Genomic DNA, 19,762 nt, shown 5'->3' with positions numbered 1-19,762 from the left:
CAATCTACAACTGCCTGTATTTTTTTTTTTAAAACAGGTGAGTTTCCCAGTATTATGTGATGCAAATGAAGTTCTACAAGAAGACAACCGTCACAACTGTCGAGATCGAATCATGGACGTTTAAAGTTTGGTTAATAGATGTTGCTATGGGATAATGGAGCGTTATCTTGCTTGCCAGGTGACAAATGGCACCTTTTGGTTTCGGTTTACCAGAGCTGTTGGCATTATGGTTAGAGCATCCGTTCTGAGGCAGGTACGTCAGCAGTTTTGAATCTGACCCTGGGAGAATAATACCAAAGACTTTTTAAAATAATACATGACGCTCGGCATTTTGACGATGGAGCACAAATAAACCCAATAAATTGGGATCCAATGGGAGGTGCAAATTTCTCAAGAACTGCCGCAATGACAGAGAGAAAGGTGACGACATAAAAATTGTGTTCTGGTACACAGTGTCCAGGGAGGAATCCGTCACTTCTCCCAAGGTTCATGGCTATCTGTCTGAAGTGAAGTCTCAAGTCTTCGTCTGCACATGTGTGTAATTATGTGTTGCAGCTCTGCCACAAGCATTTGACTTTCATTGAATAAAATGAGGAAAAAAAAAGTGACATCAAAAGCAGGAGAGTTGGTGATAAATAATAAAGTCTCAGATTCAAACCACACAATCTGACAGTGAAGAACAGACTTAATGTTATGATTTAAATCGTTGAGCGGCAGCCTATTAATTATATTATATTATAACTGCACTATAAATTGAAGTGTCAACATCACCGTCATACCGAAGAAAAAAACCAAAAAACCAGGGAGTCTGGAACACTCACGCTAACCATTACCTCGACGCGTTTCGACTTACGAGTAATATACAAGTGACGTGTGTCGACGACGACTCAACGTGTGTCAACGATTGCGTAACGTGCCTACAACACGTTACTCATAGGTTAGAAATAAGTTTCGGGTATGCTAAACATTGGTCTTAATAAATCATCCTAGGTCAAAAATTTCAACAGATTTGTGATCAGCGTGAAAAATGGCCATAAAAAACTCCTTTTAACGGGACAGCAGAGAAAAAGTCGATGTGTGCCCAACCCTAATATTACATGCCGTAAGCCATAATTATCAAATTTTACCTGAAAAGTGGGTAAATTTGGCGGCCATTTTGAATTTTTGCATTTTACCAACCAAAGACATCATCCTATGTCAAAATGTTCAATGGATTCGTGATCAGCGTGAAATTTGGCCATGAAAAACACTCGTTTCATAAAAAAGTATGGTTGTATGCCCAACCCTAGTTCCAATGGTAACATTTATTAGTCTATGACAGCAAGTACCATTTTTAAGGATACGGAAGGAGCACAATAAATTTTCTTTCATGGAGTATGGTCGTACTCTATATAGAGCAGTGATCATCACTTTGTTTTAGCGAGGGGTCACTTTTGCCGATAAGACATCAGTGTGAGAGCTGCGACACCGCCTGCAGGACTCTGTAATGGCTGCTATTAGGTACCGCTTTCACATACTCTTCTTCGTTGTGGTTAACTGGGCTGCAAGGGTAATTATTTGTATACTGCAACCAAATCCTGATGTAGTTATGTTACTTTTATGCTTCACATTGGAACACTCCTTTAAAACCATTGAGTCAATTTGACAGCATTTATGGCGGATTACAATGGAGTGGTTTTAAGACATGTGTATTATCGGCCACACGTCAGGGATCGCACTTTAGGCCAACAGTGTCTCACGGGCCATGCAATGAAGGACAGGGATATAGAGGGATGATATGGGGGAAAAATGGCTGCCCATTCAAATGTGTACACAATGATAGGCTTATAAATGACTATGGAGTGAAGTTATAAGCATTTGAATGCCACAACTTTTATTTGAGTGTTTTCTAAACGACCAAGATTTAAAAACACACCAGACTACATCACTAAAGTACCACATTGGGAGATCGATAAAACACCAATTTGTACTTCTTCTTCCCCCCCAAAAACAATGTAAAACTGTAGCCCAACTTAACTCAATAACTTCTGAAGCGATGATGGCGATTCCAATGCAAGGAAGCTACTCTGTCTCCGGGCTAGTGCACGCAACCCAAAATTTAAAAATATATCAAACATTAATAGTTTTATCACGAAAATAAATCGAACGTGAATGTGGACTCGACCGAACCAGGCCAGGATTGTGGGAGGGGAGGGAGAAGGGAAAGATGGACAGTACCATTCCAAAAGTGATGCATATCCAAAGCATCCCCCAAATCAAATGAAACGAGTATTAAAACATTGAATAACAGATGGATTTAATCCATCTCAAAATAACAAAATATATAAAATATTAAGCATTTTATTACTTTAAAAAAATTGCAGAAACAAGAAAAAAATACATAAAAAAAAAGTGAACATCTTTTTTTTTTTTAATGGATGAAATCTCAAAAACAACAACCAAACAAGGTAGGAATGACACCACAATAAAACATCACAATCCTCTAATGGATTACCATAACGACATCTTTTGACATTTTACTTTTAGTGTGGGATTATGATGGATGAAGACAAAGAATTTCATCCCTGTTTTTACTTCTTTTTTTAAATGTTTTTTTTCTTGTATCATATATATTGTTACGTTTTTCAGAGACCGCCGGGGAGACAAATACTAACACAAAAGGGATCCCTCACATAGTTATATCTGTAGTAATTTTGTTTAGCTAAATCACCCCATCATATCAGTAGAAAGGGAAATGCATGTGTTTGTGTGGAAGATTCGAACCCCTTTGTGATTCTTTTCCATCGAAATCCTCTCTGTATTACCCTCTCAATCCCTCTCTCCTTCTCTGCACCTCTGCAGTGCATCCATGCATGCTTTGCAACACAACAAAACGAAAATTGCAAACCATTACAAATTAAATCCACCAATGTCAGCAGAAAGCGGCACGAACCATGGTTATGAATACAATCAAGAACATAATAGCACAGCGCAAGCACACAGCGCCGGCAGATGGGCGGGCCTGCAGTGAGACATTGACGGCTGATGCCCTGCCCTGATCGTTGGCTCCGCAGCGAGAGCTGTGATTGGCCAATGGGTGTCGCATCGAAAGAGGAATGGAGCATTAATGAGGCAGCACCCACAAAGCTCAAGCAGCGCTCGAAGCTGCTAGGGACAATGACCGCACCTCTCCCAGGGACCTTATAAGCCCAATAACTCAAAGGCTCAAGGCTTTCGTGCATCTGGGGAAATTGAAGAGTCAAGGTCGAACCTGTGAGTATGAATGGACTGGTGATGCTGTGCAGTAGAGAGCTGACAAGCTGCGAGTTTCTCTGGACGCGCCGGCCAAACACACCGATTTACACAATCTATCTCTGACTTTCCCAATTCTAATTCGTTCACTTTGAATGAACAAGAATATTCAACAATTAGCCCTCATCATCGTTTAGGGCAGGTTTACTGAATCTCATCCCACGCTTTCCTCGAAAGCATTTCAGGTATTCACCTACACCAACATTGCACACCAATCCTCTGCTCTCCTTTTTTTTCTTCCCCTCCCCTTTCTTACGTTGGGACCAACGTGACCCCACCGGCTTGTGTCAAGTGAGCGAGAGGTTGACCCTATGCCTTGACCTAATTTTTTTTATCTGTCTGTCACTCTTACTCATATCATTTCCCCAGAGTGACTGAGGCGCCTGCGTGTGTAGAAAGTTGTGACAAGTTGACCGACTAATTGGGCATATGTGCTTAGGAGTAAGATATTTCTTGTGTGAACTGTTTGCCTTGTAAATATGTGCCTTTATTCAGCCTTTATGAAGCCACTTCCAAACTGCCTGATCATACTTTTCCATTGGTGAGACACAGCGTGTAATTAGTGATGTGGAGTTCTGCCCTGCTGTTTCGTCACGATTAGACATTATCCAACGTCCCACTTACGTTATCGCTCGCCCATTATAGTTGACAGCATTGGGGGCATTGAGAGCATGGTACTCCAACTGGGGGGTTTAATTCACCGGAAAGGTAAAGCAGAGTTAGAAGCTGGACCCTGAATGAATTAAATATCTGAGACGGTGTTCATGGTTGCCCAGCAAACAGCCGTGCCACGGAGTTATCTGCAGCTTGTCGGCTTCAGGGTCATCAGCCGGGAAGTGAGTCCAAGTACTCCCCTCATGACCTCGTGCATCCCTCAAACCCGTAACAATATATTCTCCATCAGTCAGTCGCTCTGAAGCTCCGAAGCTCTGTCAATCCAGGGTGGAGCTTTGCTTGTCTGACTCCATCCACAATTCTGACCTCAAAAAAAAAAAAAATCAAATCGCCACCATTTTGGTCACTGCTTATAGGCCTTAGGCTTCAGTGTACATTTGAAAACTGAACAACATGTCTTCCATCATGAAATAAAGGTATGTTTTGCAGAAAGAAATGCACGTTTTGATTGCAACACAGAAGAAATGAGGTAATGCATGTTTTTTTTTCAGGAACGATCGAGGCAGCAGTCTACTACACACTACCCAAAGAAAACTTTTGTACAATCAAGAGTACAGCTGAGTTTATGTGCATTTAAAAAAACACTGAACATATCATCTGTCGTGAAAGAAAGGTAAGTTTTGATTACAACCCACGCAGAGGAAAGAAAATAATCATGATTAATATTTTGAAGTTTTTAATAATAAAAAACTCCAACCTGTCCTTTTGGTTTTCACCTGAGTTTTTAAGGATTTATATAGAATCTGGCACCTTGTACATGATACGTTGAGCCTGGGGAGTAACTGCTGAAATCTATCTGTCCGCGTTCTTCCCGCCATCTTTGTTCTTTGTTCATTTCACATTTCTTTTCATTCTAAATCTCTCTTTTTTCTTCTCTTTCTCTCTTTCATTATCTAACTCTCCAAGGAGAAGTGAATTCTTGCAGAATTTTTTTCTGTAAGTCTCACTTGGTTGCGTCTGGATTGGTTTGAGGGTTGTGGAGTAGCGGCTGAAACCCGAATCCGATCCAGGTTCCTCCTGATGACTCCATCTTTGCTCTTTACTTCTTCGGGTTCCTTCTTGGTCTTCCGTTTGATTATTCAAAAAAAAAAAAAAACTATTTCACATGTGCATGGACGTTTAATTCATATATTATGTGAAGTAAATAAACAAACATGGTGAGTTGGAGGTGACAAAAAGCAGTTTCGTAGGAATTGAAAGAGTTTTAATATTTTTTATTTACTTTTACCAAACGTGGTAAAGACGATTTTCCAAAGATTTCCAATGACACAAAATACACCAGAATACTGAGAAAGCCATTTATTGAGGAGTAATGATAATGAGGTTCCAAGGAAGACAGCTTCAAACTCGGTGATTGTGGTGACACGCTCAAATGTATCATAATGCACGACTCTTCTACTATTTAAACAGACTGCTCTCAATTCGACCTCTCCTTCATACCTCGCCTAAAAAAATCCAACTGTCAGTGTTTCTTCTCTCCAGTCTCTGAATTCGCCTTTATTGCATCCCTCAAGAAACGTCTTTAATCGCATCTCTGACCTAAAACTTTTTAAAACCCCAGTTTGCTATGAATGTTCGCTTTCCATCCACCATTCTTTTTTTTCTTTTTTTTTTCCAATTTCAGTGCCAACTCACCCCTCCGTCTCAAAGCAACTATCCCACTCTTCTCCCTCCAAGCCTCCCTCTCACCTCTCTCAAAAACTCCCCCCTCACCTTTCTCCCACCATTCACCCCCCTTACTCATCCTTCTCAAAGTTCCCCCCCTCTCATCCTCAAAGCTGCCTCCCCCCCCCCCCCCTCCCCTCCATCTCTTCACTACACCTCCTCAAATCCTCAACTGCCTTCTTCCCCCTCTCTTGTTCCCACTCTCGCCCAGCACCACAGAGCCTTTTCTCCTCCTCATCCGGCCTCCTCCCCAAGCTATATCTGCAATCCCCCACACTCTTTAAAACAACCCTCCTTACCTCCCCTCCCCCCACTCATCCCTTGTCCTACCCTCCCCCTACACCCAAAGCTTCCTCCACTACCTCTTCATTAACAGTGTGGACCTCAAATATCCAGGGCCTTCGCTCAAACCTTACAGATCTTTCCATACAGGTTGCCACTGACAGCCAGACATAATCTGCCTAACAGAAACTTTTCTCCCCCAAGACGTGTCTGACTCCCAAGTATCTCTCCCTGGTTACTCCCTCCTCCAGTATGACAGACCTGAGCCTCGTCCTGGTGGAGGAGTTGCTATCTTCATCAAAGACTCTATTCCTCACTCTCCATGCACTGCTCTCACTCCCCCACACCCCCAGGAATACCTCTGGCTACGGCTTCCCCTCCACTCTCACCTCATGTTTATACGTGTACTGTACCATCCACCTAACAGTGATGACTCCATTTACACCTCACTATCCGAACACATGGACCAACTTCTATCTTCTTATCCAAACTCTCTCTTCCTCATATGTGGCGACTTCAATTGTCATCATGCCAGTTGGCTAGGTGTGGGTTCTTCTCTCACCTGTCATGGCACCTCAGAAAAGCTTTCTGCGACTCAATCGGTCAACTTCCCAACCCGGATCTCAACCAATGGTACTCCATCTCTTCTGGATCTGATTTTGACAAATTTCCCTGACAATATCTGCTGCTCTTCCTCCGCTCCAATCGGTTCTTCTGACCACATCCTTGTCAACGTGAACATCTCTCTGGCTATTATCAGAGAACCACCTCACCGCCGTCGAGTCTAGCATTTCACTCAAGCTGAATGGCAGGGTCTCCAAGCAGCCATCAAACTTACAGACTGGTCTCCTATCACTACTTTCTCCAACATCAACTCATCCTGGGAATTCTTTCAAAGAAACTTGCTCTCCCTCATGCACAGATTTATCCCCTCTCGTGTTTCGTTGTCCTACCCTTCCTCCCGCCCTTGGTTTACTGAAGCTTGTGGCGAGGCAGTTGTCCTGAAACAACTTGCCTTTGCCTCATGGAAAGCAAACCCAACTGAGGGTAATCTCAGTTCCTTCCATAAAGCTCGGAACAAGTGTGTATCTACCCTCAGGAGAGCCAGAAAACAACATCTTTCTCAGCTCAAGTCTGAACTATCAAACCTCTCTCCCTCCTCCAAATCCTGGTGGCATCTAATCAAATCTGTTTCTGGTGTATGTTCCCCCTCCATCCCCTCCCTTACTTCAAATGGCCGCACTGCTGATACCGCATGTGAAAAGGCTGAATGCCTAAACTCGGTGTTTGCAGCTAAATCTTGTATCCAAAACCCATCACTTTCTCTACCCACTTTACCCAGTCAGACCCAACTGTCCCTGGACTCTGTATCCTTTTCTCCTGACAAGGTGGAGAGCTTGCTGTCAAACCTCGACTCAGATTCTGCAACCGGTCCAGATGGCATCAGCCCACATGTCCTAAAAACCTGCTCTTCTGATCTTGTTCACCCTCTCTCTGTTCTATTCACCCTCTAATTTGCTCAAGGTCATCTGCCATCCGCTTAGAAATCAGCAAACATTACTGCCCTGCATAAAAAGGTGCAAAAACAGATCCCTGCAACTACACACCAATCAGCCTTCTCCCAATCATCAGCAAGGTTATGGAATCCATCATCGCTTCTGACATTCTATCCTTCCTCTTCTCCAATGGCTTGATTTCCGATCATCAATTTGGTTTCAGACCAGGTCACTCTACCCTGGATATGCTGCTTCTGCTCTCCCAACAATGGATGGAGGTCCTAAATGCCAGACAGGAAATCCGAGTCGTATCCCTGGACATATCAGGTGCTTTTGACACGGTCTGGCACCCTGCCCTGCTCACCAAACTCTCTTCCTATGGTATCCATGGCCATCTCCACTCATGGCTCGCAGACTTCCTCGCCTTTCGCAGTCAACATGTGGCCCTAAATGGAGTTCTTTCATCCCCTCTTCCTGTCCAGGCTGGAGTTCCTCAAGGTAGCGTTCTGGGCCCTGTTGTTTTTCTGGTTTTCATCAATGATCTCTCCGACTCTCTGGAAAATCCTCTAAATCTCTTTGCTGATGACTCCACCCTCTGCCGTACCATCGGTCATCCCTCAGACTGACAAGCAGCAGCTTCTTCACTCACTGCAGATCTGGATAAAAATCACAAATTGGTCCAACACGTGGAACATGTCTTTCAATCCAGACAAATCTCACACTCTCACTATGTCTCTCCGAAAGGACCATTTAGAACTACCCCCCCCCCCCATCCACTTTCTCAACAATCCTCTGGAAGAAGTCCTTCCTTTCAAGCTTTTGGGTCTCACTATCCACCATGATCTTTCCTGGGAGAGCCACATTTCAAACCTCGCCTCCAAAGCCAGCTCCGACTGGGAATCCTCCATCGTGCAAAGTCCTTCCTCGGCACACCTGAGCTCCTGAACACTTACAAAGCTTTCGTCTGCAGCCTGATGGAGTACTGCTCTCCCCTCTGGGCTGGTGCTCCTGCCTCCCACCCTTCTCGGCTTCACGCTGTAGAAACCAAGGCATTTCGGATCATTGGTATCTTCCGCAATGAGGCTGAGACTTAGGGCCTCTCTCACTTTCTCTCTCTCTCACTGCAGGCTGGTCGGTGGTCTTTCTGTCTTCTGCCATCTCCTCTCCAGCCTCGCCCCCCCCCTTGCTCTCTCACTGCGATTCGTCCCCACCACATTTCCGCAGGGTGCTCAAGATCCGCCAACAACCCCCTTCTTGTAAAACTACCAAAATCACGAATCACTGCTCACCTTCACTCTTTCATTCCTCTTTTTTCCTGCCTTTGGAATAAACTCCCTCACTCTATTCAATCCCATTCTTCCCTCCAGGCCTTCAAAACAGCTGCTCACCACCACCTATCATCCCCCATCCAAATCCTAGATCTTTTCTACCCCCGATAATCCACCCAAGCCCAACTCCTTCAATTCCCTGCTTTCCTTCCTGAAAGTCCCTGTAATGTCCATCTTGTATTCCCCATGTTCCCCGCCCCATCCCTCTCCTTTCCACAGATCTCCTCATGTCTGTTCCCCACTGTTTTGTCCTTTCCACTCCCACCCCTCTTGTCTCATGCCCCCTTGCTGTGCGTTGTGTGTTAGTTCTCACACGAGCCTCGACAAGGTATACAAAAAAATATGTATTCATAAAAAAAAGATTGATGTAAGAATGACCTTTTGCTTTTATAAGTGAGAGGGCAGGACAGAGAGTTGGGGTTTGGAAAGTGGGGGGGGGGGGGGAGAAAAGATGAGACAGAGTTGGGAAGGGGGGTTTATAACATGGGGTTTGAGAGGGGGTGGGGAGTTGAGGACTTGAAGTTACATTTTACATTGCACGGATGTTCCGCAGATACTTGCTTGTATAATAATATTTCATGAAGCAATAAAAAACATATAAAAGTACACAAAAGGAGTACAGAAACCAAAATGACAGCAGCAGCAACAAGTACTGTGTTATAAATGTTCCTCTTTTCATGCGTTTCACTTGATTTTACATCCTCATTCAGACTCACGGATAGACATGCAATATGTTTGTGAAGTACAACATGCTATCTTTTGATTAAATGTCAGTGAAGTGACGGGAAGACACATCTAATCTTCATTAAACTACCAAGACCAGCAATAGTGCACCATGGATAATATCCACCATCACATTGAGCAGAAAGACCCTCAACATCTTTGTTGTGGAGATGGAGAGCCATTGTACCAGCTCTGTACATTGACATCCAGGGAAAACTCCTTAATTCTGGTTGCTGGTGGAACAAGTACTATGATATGAATGAGAAGGGTCCTAATGAGGCAGTGTGATAAAGTTTACCTGTAGTTAGAATTAAAACATAAACACTCGTTCAAACTTGGCTCATTTATCAGAATGAAGGTTCCACTCTCTTTCTTTGACTACTGTAAATTTTAGGGCTGGCAAGGTAGCCCAGAGGTACGTACACTCGCCTCTGAGTAACTAGCCTGGGTTTCAATCTCGATACAACTATAAACTATCACCCTGGTGTTTCTCAAGCAGGGAGATTCATCAGTGTGTGCCATTCCATGAATGGATGTTAAACTGGGTGTCTCATTGACTAACACTGATCGTTGAGGACATTAAAGATTCTACAGTGTTTTTCGTGAGAAGTACGCAATAGTTATCGCCGGTTCTCTGAATAGATCATAAATCCCTGCCTCACCTGAGGGTAGCAACTGGTCTGGTTTTCTTGGATATCCATCGACACACGAGTACACTGCTTGCTATTTCAGTGCCCACACTACAAATTCACATTCCCATATCGAAAGTAATGTATATAGATAGTGTCCCCTCCCAAGGATGAAGGGCTTGATATCACCTTCTGATGGTGGTAGAGCAGAATTACTGTCCACAAGCTGATTTGATCCCAAGAGAATCAGAAATCCATGGGCCGAATTTATGAAAGGCGTTTAGTGAGTGTTTTGCGAACACACGCCTAACCCTTAAACTCTGACAAAAACATCGTTGTGCACACAGCTAATTACCTGTTTGAACAGTAATTTACAAAGGGAGATTAACATCTGTTTAGCAGTGTGTACGAACAGCCAAACAGCCATCTAATTTATGATCAATTCCTTTTAATCATTCATTTTGGTAGGCGCACCATATAGGAAGTTAGAGAAACGTTTTTACAGCCATTTTTCCCTGCTGTGCAGGGGTTTTGGCTTTTTCTTGAGGCAATGTTTTATGGCCGGATGCCCTTCCTGACGCCAACCCTGGTCGCCTCTTACGACACACAGGGATATGGTACACCTATTCTAACCAGGGCATACACCGGGACCAGTACACTGGCACTCATTTCGCCGACCTCGGAAGGATGACAGGCTGAGTCAACCCCCTGGTGTTAATTCAGCAGCCAACGGGGCTTGAACTCAGGACCCTGGGATCCCAAGCCGCCACCCTAACCACTAAGCCAACACCAGGCTTCCATATAGGAAGTTACCAAACCAATAAACATCAATGACTCCCGCAATGGCCTCATGACATGACAAGTTTTAGTTCATGTGTTCCAATGGCGGAAAAGAAAATAGGGCACAATTATTCATTCGAGCAAGAATGGATTTAATCTTCCTGCCCATGCCCATTTTTATACCTGCCTATGGATGGTGACAATATAATAAAGGTTCACCAAGGAACAATCCAAGACAGGAGAAGTGAAGAGAGCACAAATAAGAACAAGCAGCTCGCACGGGAAGATATTTCAAAAAGGATGGCGGCCCATTTCCCAGAGCGCACAAAATCCTCTGCCAGGGACCTCCGAGAACTCTGGAGGAGGATGAAGATGAAGGCAAACACACCCATGGCTCGTGAGAAGAAACTCGACATGCAAAAAAACCAGGAGGGGAGGTAGCTATGACTCTTCAAAGATTCGAGTCATGTGCTCTCTGACAGCTACATTAATTATCAGAAGATGGTCACACACAAATTGGCAATTTAGGTTGTCATAGCCTTTTCTGTTCATATACCCGAGTGCATTTGGACCACCAGGATTTACAATTGCCTCGTGAGATCCATCAATAGCTCCAATAACCCCAGGAAATTGTGATTATCGCATAGAATCCTTCTGTTACAGCTCTCCTTTCTTCTGGTTCGTTAGGAAAATGTATATAAGCTATTTTCTTCATAGAAATAGCTGCAGGGATGTGACGAATCACTTGGCAACATGTGGCCTGTGAAACACCACACATACATATCTCCAGCATTCAACTGAAATGATGCACTTGCATAGAATCGTAGTGCCACGGATATCTGTTGGAGGGGATTCAGTGCATTGCTCCTCAGAGTAGTTTGATCCAGGTCATCTTACACGAGATCCAACGAAATGCTTCCTTTGAGAGTCCAACGCCAGACAAATTTGATATAGTCATACTTCTCCAGAGGATTGCATCTTTCCTTGAAGATTCTCAATGCACGTCGACAAACTACCCTACACTCGTATGCCTCCTCTTGAGCCAATTCAATAACTCGTAACGCATCCATATTCAACGTCCCATGCAAACTACCAATTATAAGCCGTGCAATGCTTGCTTCATGGTCTTAAACATGCCCTCGCTGACTGTGTAAAAGTCCTTTGGTTATTTAAATGCTCGTCACTCGGTTTTGATGCTACTAGACAAGCACTCTTCTGCAGTATGGATTAGATACCGATAAACTTTGAATGGGTGATCATTGCATGATTGCACACACGAAAATTTGGCTCCTCCTCACTGAAGTGTAAAAGTTTCTTTGTTATTTAAACGCGTTTTGATGGTGGATTAGATAAACATTCTTCTGCGATATGTGATTAACTTTGAACAGGTGATCATCTCGAGATGAGGGCTTCTACACGCATTTAACTCTTAAATGCCTTTCGTAAATTCGGCTCCATATCTTGTTCAGCTTTGGACAGAAAAGGTTTAAAACCACATCTCCAGAGCAGTTTCCAATAGGTCTTCATCTGTTGCCTTTCCTGGTGGATGATTGTTTCACAAAGAAAAAAAAAAAAAAACAACTGTTGGGGTATAATACCTTCGCCATATATAACTTATCACTCTCCTCTTTACCATCTGAGCTCATGATTCTGTACTTGCTTACTGATGTGAAATAACTCTTGTAACCTCGTCTACTAATTCGTACATATACAGGGAGCTCAGAAGCTTTAAATTTAAACTTTAGTCAGGAGGCCCAATGCAGAATAGTGTACGACCCTGCTGATTCCGTGTTAGAATAGTGCAACAGGTGTAAATTGACTGTCCAGACACACAGAAACGTGAATCAACTTGTTGCCAACTCTGGATATGGATAGTATGGCCACCATGACAGTTTACAAAATGGTCGCCATTAAATACACTTTTCGTCATATTTCAGCCGCAAATTGACATGAAATTACAAAATTAGGGTCGATTTCCATGTTTTTGAGCATGCCTGAGCTGATGGAAGTATAGAAAAAAACATTGCTCCATCCATTTTCTAAAAATAATATGACTTGTTTTTCACTATATTATTTTTAAAGAAATGTTCAGGCTCGAATTAGAATGTCTGATTATACAAACCACAATCAATGAATTTTACAACTTTGCTATAAAATGAACCTAAACTACATAACTGTGTGTTTTTCTGTTACCCAGGACTAACTGAAAAATGAAAGCCGCAAGATTTCTCACAGGGGGTTCAAGGGATCGAGAAGAAGAAGAGCATGTAGACTGGAATAAATGCTTTATTTGCCAGGACAGTTCAAAAACTAGCAAGTCAACGCCACTTCGAAAGACTACAATCGTTGGTGTGAAAACTGTAGCTGAATGTTGCAAAGAAAGAGAGAAATATAATGACGCTAAATATGTTGACTCATTCTCAAGAATCAGAAAATATTCTGTACCGGAGCACGTCGAAAAGATTCAATGGCACAAATTCTGCTATAGTGACTTTACTCACGCACAAAAAATAGACAGACTGAAGTCAAGGATTCAGCCACAATCTGTGACTTACGCAGAAGAGATACCCACAACATCAGGTTCCTCAGAGAAATACCATGTCCCAAAGTCACTAAGATCCGCGCACAGCGCTATGGATTGGTCAAAATGCGCTTTCTGCCAGACTGACATTCCTGGAAAAGCTGGTGTCCTGACAAATGTTGAATTTGATCACACATCATCCAGGATGCTTAGTTTGGCCCAATTTGACCCCACCATGCGTCACAGGTTTGCAGGTGTTTCAGACTTGATGGCAGCTGAAGGTAAATATCACCTCAAGTGTTATGTTTCTTTTCGCAGAAAGTATAAAAAGGAGAGTGGAGAGAAAAACCAGTCTCCTGAAAGCATCTGTTTCAGATATGTGATGAACCAGCTTGAGAAAGAGCTGCAGAAGGGACATGTGTTTAGCCTGAAAAACATCTGGGAACACTACAGCATGCTGTTATTGAATGATTTTGGAATTGAGGCTGGAGCCTACAAAAGCTACAATTTCCAGCAGAAAGTGGAGGTTCACTTTGGTAGTGACAAGGTGACATTCGTGCAGCCATTGGATGTCACAAAACCCCTCATAGTTGCGTCCTCAACTGTGACAAAGTTTGCCATGAGAACCGCCATGAATGATTTATCTGAAGAAGGTGAAAGTTCTGAAGAAGATGAATTGGCCCAGTGCAGTCTGCCTCATCATGAGAACGAAATCCTTAGCTGGATCTTCAGAGTGGGCATAAAGATTTACAGTGACGTAAAACACTCTCCAGGGCATAGCATTATCGGTGGACTGAACACAGAAAATGCAGAGCGAATTGTACCTGAAACCCTGTACATGATTGTAAAGCTTCTTTGTGGTGGTGACAGCACTGACAAGATGGACAATGAAGAAGCGGATGAGACAGATACCAAGAACAAAGTTCTGAGCATCTGCCAAGACATTATTCATGTGGCTTCAGGACACTGATGTCCTCATTCTCCTTGTTGCCTATCAGCCGCATCTCAGTCCCTTTCTCTGGATGAATGCAGGGACACCCAAAAAGCAACACTACATTCCCATTGACTCCATCAATATCCCAGATTCGCAGAGGGAGTCACTTCTGGCATTTCATGCAGTGACAGGTTCAGACAGCACAAGCCAGTTTGCTGGAATTGCGAAGCGCTCTGCATGGGCTGTCTTTCAAAACAACTCCCACCTGTTGAATAACCTAGGCAAAGAGGAAATTCCTGATGAGAGTGTGATTGCAGATGCTGAGTCATTTGTCTGCAGGCTTTATGACCCTCATGGCCAAGATAACTCAATTCAGTGAGTAAGATGTGATGTTTCTCAGTCTGACCAAAGCTATTGAGAATCTGCCTCCAACTCGCGATGCTCTGATTCTACACATCAAGCGAGCGCACTACCAGACTTTTGTGTGGAGAAGAGCCTTGGAATCTGAACCACATCTACCTGCACCTGAGAACTGTGGGTGGGAACAGGTCGTCAAAGATGGCAACGAGACATTTCAGCCGCGACTCATGACTGCACAGCCTATTACTGCTTACTGTGTAGAACTGACGACATGCAAATGCCATGGGTCAGTCATGCTCAACTCGACGGTGCAAATGTACACGGAATGGACTGCCTTGCACGAAAGCATGTGGATGCAAAGCCCTTTGTAGGAACCCGTTCAGTGTACAAGCCGATCAATAGCTCTGAAAATTGTACTTGGGTGTTCTCACAACACTTTTCTCTTCTGCAAAGCAACGTAATTTTGTGTTAGAAAGAATCTGACAGCTGTTGAAATAACCTTTGACTGACTGTAAACCCATCTCCATCAATAGTGCTAAACATTTTCTTTTTCACATTTGTTGCTCGTATGTGCATTTTCAATTTCGTCTTTAAGTTGTCAATTATGTGAAAACTTGTGATCCAGTACAAAAATAAAGCACAAAATAGTGTTCCTCGTGTCAGATTACATAGTATTTCACAATCATGACAAATTTCTGGCTAGTACAATTTGCAGTAAGAAAAAGACTAAATCTGATGGCGGCCATTTTGATTACCGTCATGACGGCCATAATATTCAGATGCAGACTTGGCAACAAGTGGAACTAGACTTGGTCATGCCTAGACTCTTCAAAAACACCAGTTGCACCATTCTAACATGAAATCAGCAGCAAACCTATTTTCTAGGCTAGCTACAGATTTTGGCTTCTAGACTACTTGGGTCAGCCTTGTTGGCGTTCCCATACGAGCACCTAGATCATGATCCTGATATCACAGGTTGAAATCCCTCATACATTGTCGACTCATGTCCTTGCAATTCACGTACAACGATGCGAGATACATACATATATATATATATATATATATATATATATATATATATATATATATATATACATATATATATACATATATATATCACCACGAGGAGGAGTGATGTAAGGGACACATTGGCCATTTTGGAGTTAATGCCATATAGCACTATTTTAACCCTTACCCTATCATCCGAGCCTAACATCATCATATCATTAAAAAATGTCGCTTACATCACTCCTCCTCACGGGGCCTCGTGTGTATATACTGTATATACATATACAATGATAATATGAGGTGATTGGTTAAAATAATAGGAACTTCACTGCAGGATGAGGCCATCAGGCCCATCAAAGCCAGCACTAGTGTTACCACTTACCAACCTGTGTGTTCCATCCTTATAAAATGCTCAGCATCAAGCAAGGAAGCAACACAAAGCATTCATCACGCCATCGAGTCTGCTTATTCAAACATTATCAAATGTCAAAGCAATTTCACAATCGGATACAAATCGACCATGTCAACGTGTAGTGTTATTAGAACATTCTTATCACATTTTTTTGTGTCCGTGGCAGAGCATGGAACCCACATGAGGGTATCGGGGAATCTACATATTACGTACACAAATGGGCGCATTATTTATTTATTTATTTATTTATTTCGACACCTGCACATAATATGTTTCATCATCCCCTTTGTCTTCCTCTACTGTTCTCACCTCCCCCTTAACTTCCACCTGCATGAATTCCTTCCTTTTTATATCAATTGTCCATTCCTTTCGTACTTAATATGTAGACTACACATCACTGCATCACGTATTAACAGCTTCGGCGACACGAAATGAGAAATCCTTCTTCTAATAATACTAATAATATTATATTCCTGTACATAACTCCATAAGCCAACATCATAAACCTTGAAACACGTCCACACATCAATTGTATTCTACATTTTAAAAACAATACACTGTATATCAAAGCGAAGAAGAACCCTAATGGGAAATACTGATAAATAATACAAAGGATATTAACACTCATTAAAAAATACGAATATCGTTTCGAGAATAAAAAAATAAAAACAATGACAATCAACGACGTCATTATATCAATTTGGACGGAACATTGTAACAATAATGTTCGGTGCGGCCCGTGCACCTGCCCAGGAGGTCGGGCTCGCGACACACACCTGTCCTGCAGTCCGAGTTGCTGCCTCGCGTCGCTCACAGTGCAGTCCATCGGTGTCGTCGTCTCCCCTCACCCGGCTCCCTCAGGGGGAATAACTCCGCCCTCGAATAGTCGCCTCTCCCTCGGTCTCCCTTACTTTGCCTTGATTGGTGTGATCGTTATCGATGACAGGCGTGAACCAAGCTTCCGGTTCGATCAGATTTCGTCTCTGCATTCCAATCCACAAGAAACGTCATTTCTCACAAATTAACGGCTTCTTCTTCTTCCTTAAACTACTCAGCGTCTTCTTCTTCTTCCTATTAGACTTCTTCCTCCTCCTCGATTTCACGTTTCGTTTCTTTTTATTCATCTTATCTCTCTCAACGTCGTTTGAATCATTTCTTTACCGTTTTATCTCGTCCTTCACAATTATATTCGCTCAAAGTGATTAAATCGCGCGAAGTTTAATGAGTATTCGGGCGTTTGCTTGACGGGGTTATTTTAATCTGGTGCTGGTGACTTGTAGCGCAGGCATGATGGGCCGAATGACTTTCTCATTCGTCAAATTTCGTTGTTTCTTTTCATATAATTGATCAACAAATGGATGAGCTGAAACTGACAGGGAACCCTCAAATATCCAATGAACACAATTCGGCTAAGTGATACCTGGTACCTGGTATCACCTGCTATATGGTATGTGATACCTGGTACCACCTGCTATATGGTATGTGATACCTGGTACCACCTACTACATGGTATGTGATACCTGGTACCACCTGCTATATGGTATGTGATACCTGGTACCACCTGCTATATGGTATGTGATACCTGGTACCACCTGCTATATGGTATGTGATACCTGGTACCACCTGCTATATGGTATGTGATACCTGGTACCACCTGCTATATGGTATGTGATACCTGGTACCACCTGCTATATGGTATGTGATACCTGGTACCACCTGCTATATGGTATGTGATACCTGGTACCACCTGCTATATGGTATGTGATACCTGGTACCACCTGCTACATGGTATGTGATACCTGGTACCACCTGCTACATGGTATGTGATACCTGGTACCACCTGCTACATGGTATGTGATACCTGGTACCACCTGCTACATGGTATGTGATACCTGGTACCACCTGCTATATGGTATGTGATACCTGGTACCACCTGCTATATGGTATGTGATACCTGGTACCACCTGCTATATGGTATGTGATACCTGGTACCACCTGCTACATGGTATGTGATACCTGGTACCACCTGCTCCATGGTATCTGATACCTGGTACCACCTGCTCCATGGGATCTGATACCTGGTACCACCTGCTCCATGGTATGTGATACCTGGTACCACCTGCTATATGGTATGTGATACCTGGTACCACCTGCTATATGGTATGTGATACCTGGTACCACCTGCTACATGGTATGTGATACCTGGTACCACCTGCTACATGGTATGTGATACCTGGTACCACCTGCTACATGGTATGTGATACCTGGTACCACCTGCTACATGGTATGTGATACCTGGTACCACCTGCTACATGGTATGTGATACCTGGTACCACCTGCTACATGGTATGTGATACCTGGTACCACCTGCTACATGGTATGTGATACCTGGTACCACCTGCTATATGGTATGTGATACCTGGTACCACCTGCTATATGGTATGTGATACCTGGTACCACCTGCTACATGGTATGTGATACCTGGTACCACCTGCTCCATGGTATCTGATACCTGGTACCACCTGCTCCATGGGATCTGATACCTGGTACCACCTGCTCCATGGTATGTGATACCTGGTACCACCTGCTATATGGTATGTGATACCTGGTACCACCTGCTATATGGTATGTGATACCTGGTACCACCTGCTATATGGTATGTGATACCTGGTAGCCACCTGCTACATGGTATGTGATACCTGGTACCACCTGCTACATGGTATCTGATACCTGGTACCACCTTCTACATGGTATCTGATACCTGGTACCACCTGCTACATGGTATGTGATACCTGGTGCCACCTGCTACATGGTATGTGATACCTGGAACCACCTGCTACATGGTATGTGATACCTGGTACCACCTACTACATGGTATCTGATACCTGGTACCACCTGCTACATGGTATGTGATACCTGGAACCACCTGCTACATGGTATCTGATACCTGGTACCACCTGCGACATGGTATCTGATACCTGGTACCACCTGCTACATGGTATCTGATACCTGGTACCACCTGCTCCATGGTATCTGATACCTGGTACCACCTGCTCCATGGTATCTGATACCTGGTACCACCTGCGACCTGATACCTCGTACCACCTGCTACATGATATCTGATACCTGGTACCACCTGCTACATGGAATCTGATACCTGGTACCACCTGCTACATGGAATCTGATACCTGGTACCACCTGCTACATGATATCTGATACCTGGTACCACCTGCTACATGGAATCTGATACCTGGTACCACCTGCTACATGATATCTGATACCTGGTACCACCTGCTACATGGTAAGGAATCCTCAAATTTGAAGACTTTTCATAAGCAACCATCAGCTCTCTCACGAGTTATTTGGGCATCAGGTCACGTGTGTCGTCACAAAACCAGAACTATAATGACGATCACGTGACGACAACAACCGCTGCAATTCCATTTGATGGGAAACATTGAGCTCTGCAATTCAACCAAGGGGGGGGGGGGGAATGCTTCACCAGCTGAAAGAGGAAAAGCTCACAGATTTTTTCCCCCTGCAGATCGAGAGAAGAACTCCTTCAACTTGAACTGATTAAGCTTTGACACAACACTGAGACAAACAACAATATTCAAACAACCACTCCATCATGTACCTCCGACAACGAGACTCCCGT

The 19,762-nt window shown here is 43.4% G+C and overlaps 1 protein-coding gene across 3 annotated transcripts in view; it reads right to left on the bottom strand.

Moving 5' to 3' along the window:
* LOC147027889 (GRAM domain-containing protein 2B-like) overlaps positions 1–19,762 on the bottom strand; it is a 100,461-nt gene that overhangs the window by 69,236 nt on the left and 11,463 nt on the right. The window contains exon 1 of one of the 3 annotated variants that reach the window (XM_085877636.1): positions 16,881–17,126. The exons of the other annotated variants lie outside the window; for them this stretch is intronic. Coding sequence (XP_085733762.1) covers positions 16,881–16,930 — 50 coding nt within the window. The 5' untranslated portion in view covers positions 16,931–17,126. Of the gene's footprint in view, positions 1–16,880; positions 17,127–19,762 lie in introns of those variants that run through there. 3 annotated transcript variants of the gene reach the window in all.

The sequence above is a fragment of the Eptatretus burgeri genome, chromosome 4 (assembly GCF_056783735.1).
Source record: "Eptatretus burgeri isolate ZD-2024b chromosome 4, Ebu_testis_v1, whole genome shotgun sequence".
In the NCBI taxonomy this organism is placed as follows: domain Eukaryota; kingdom Metazoa; phylum Chordata; class Myxini; order Myxiniformes; family Myxinidae; genus Eptatretus; species Eptatretus burgeri.
This window is presented reverse-complemented; position numbering and strand designations above follow the sequence as displayed.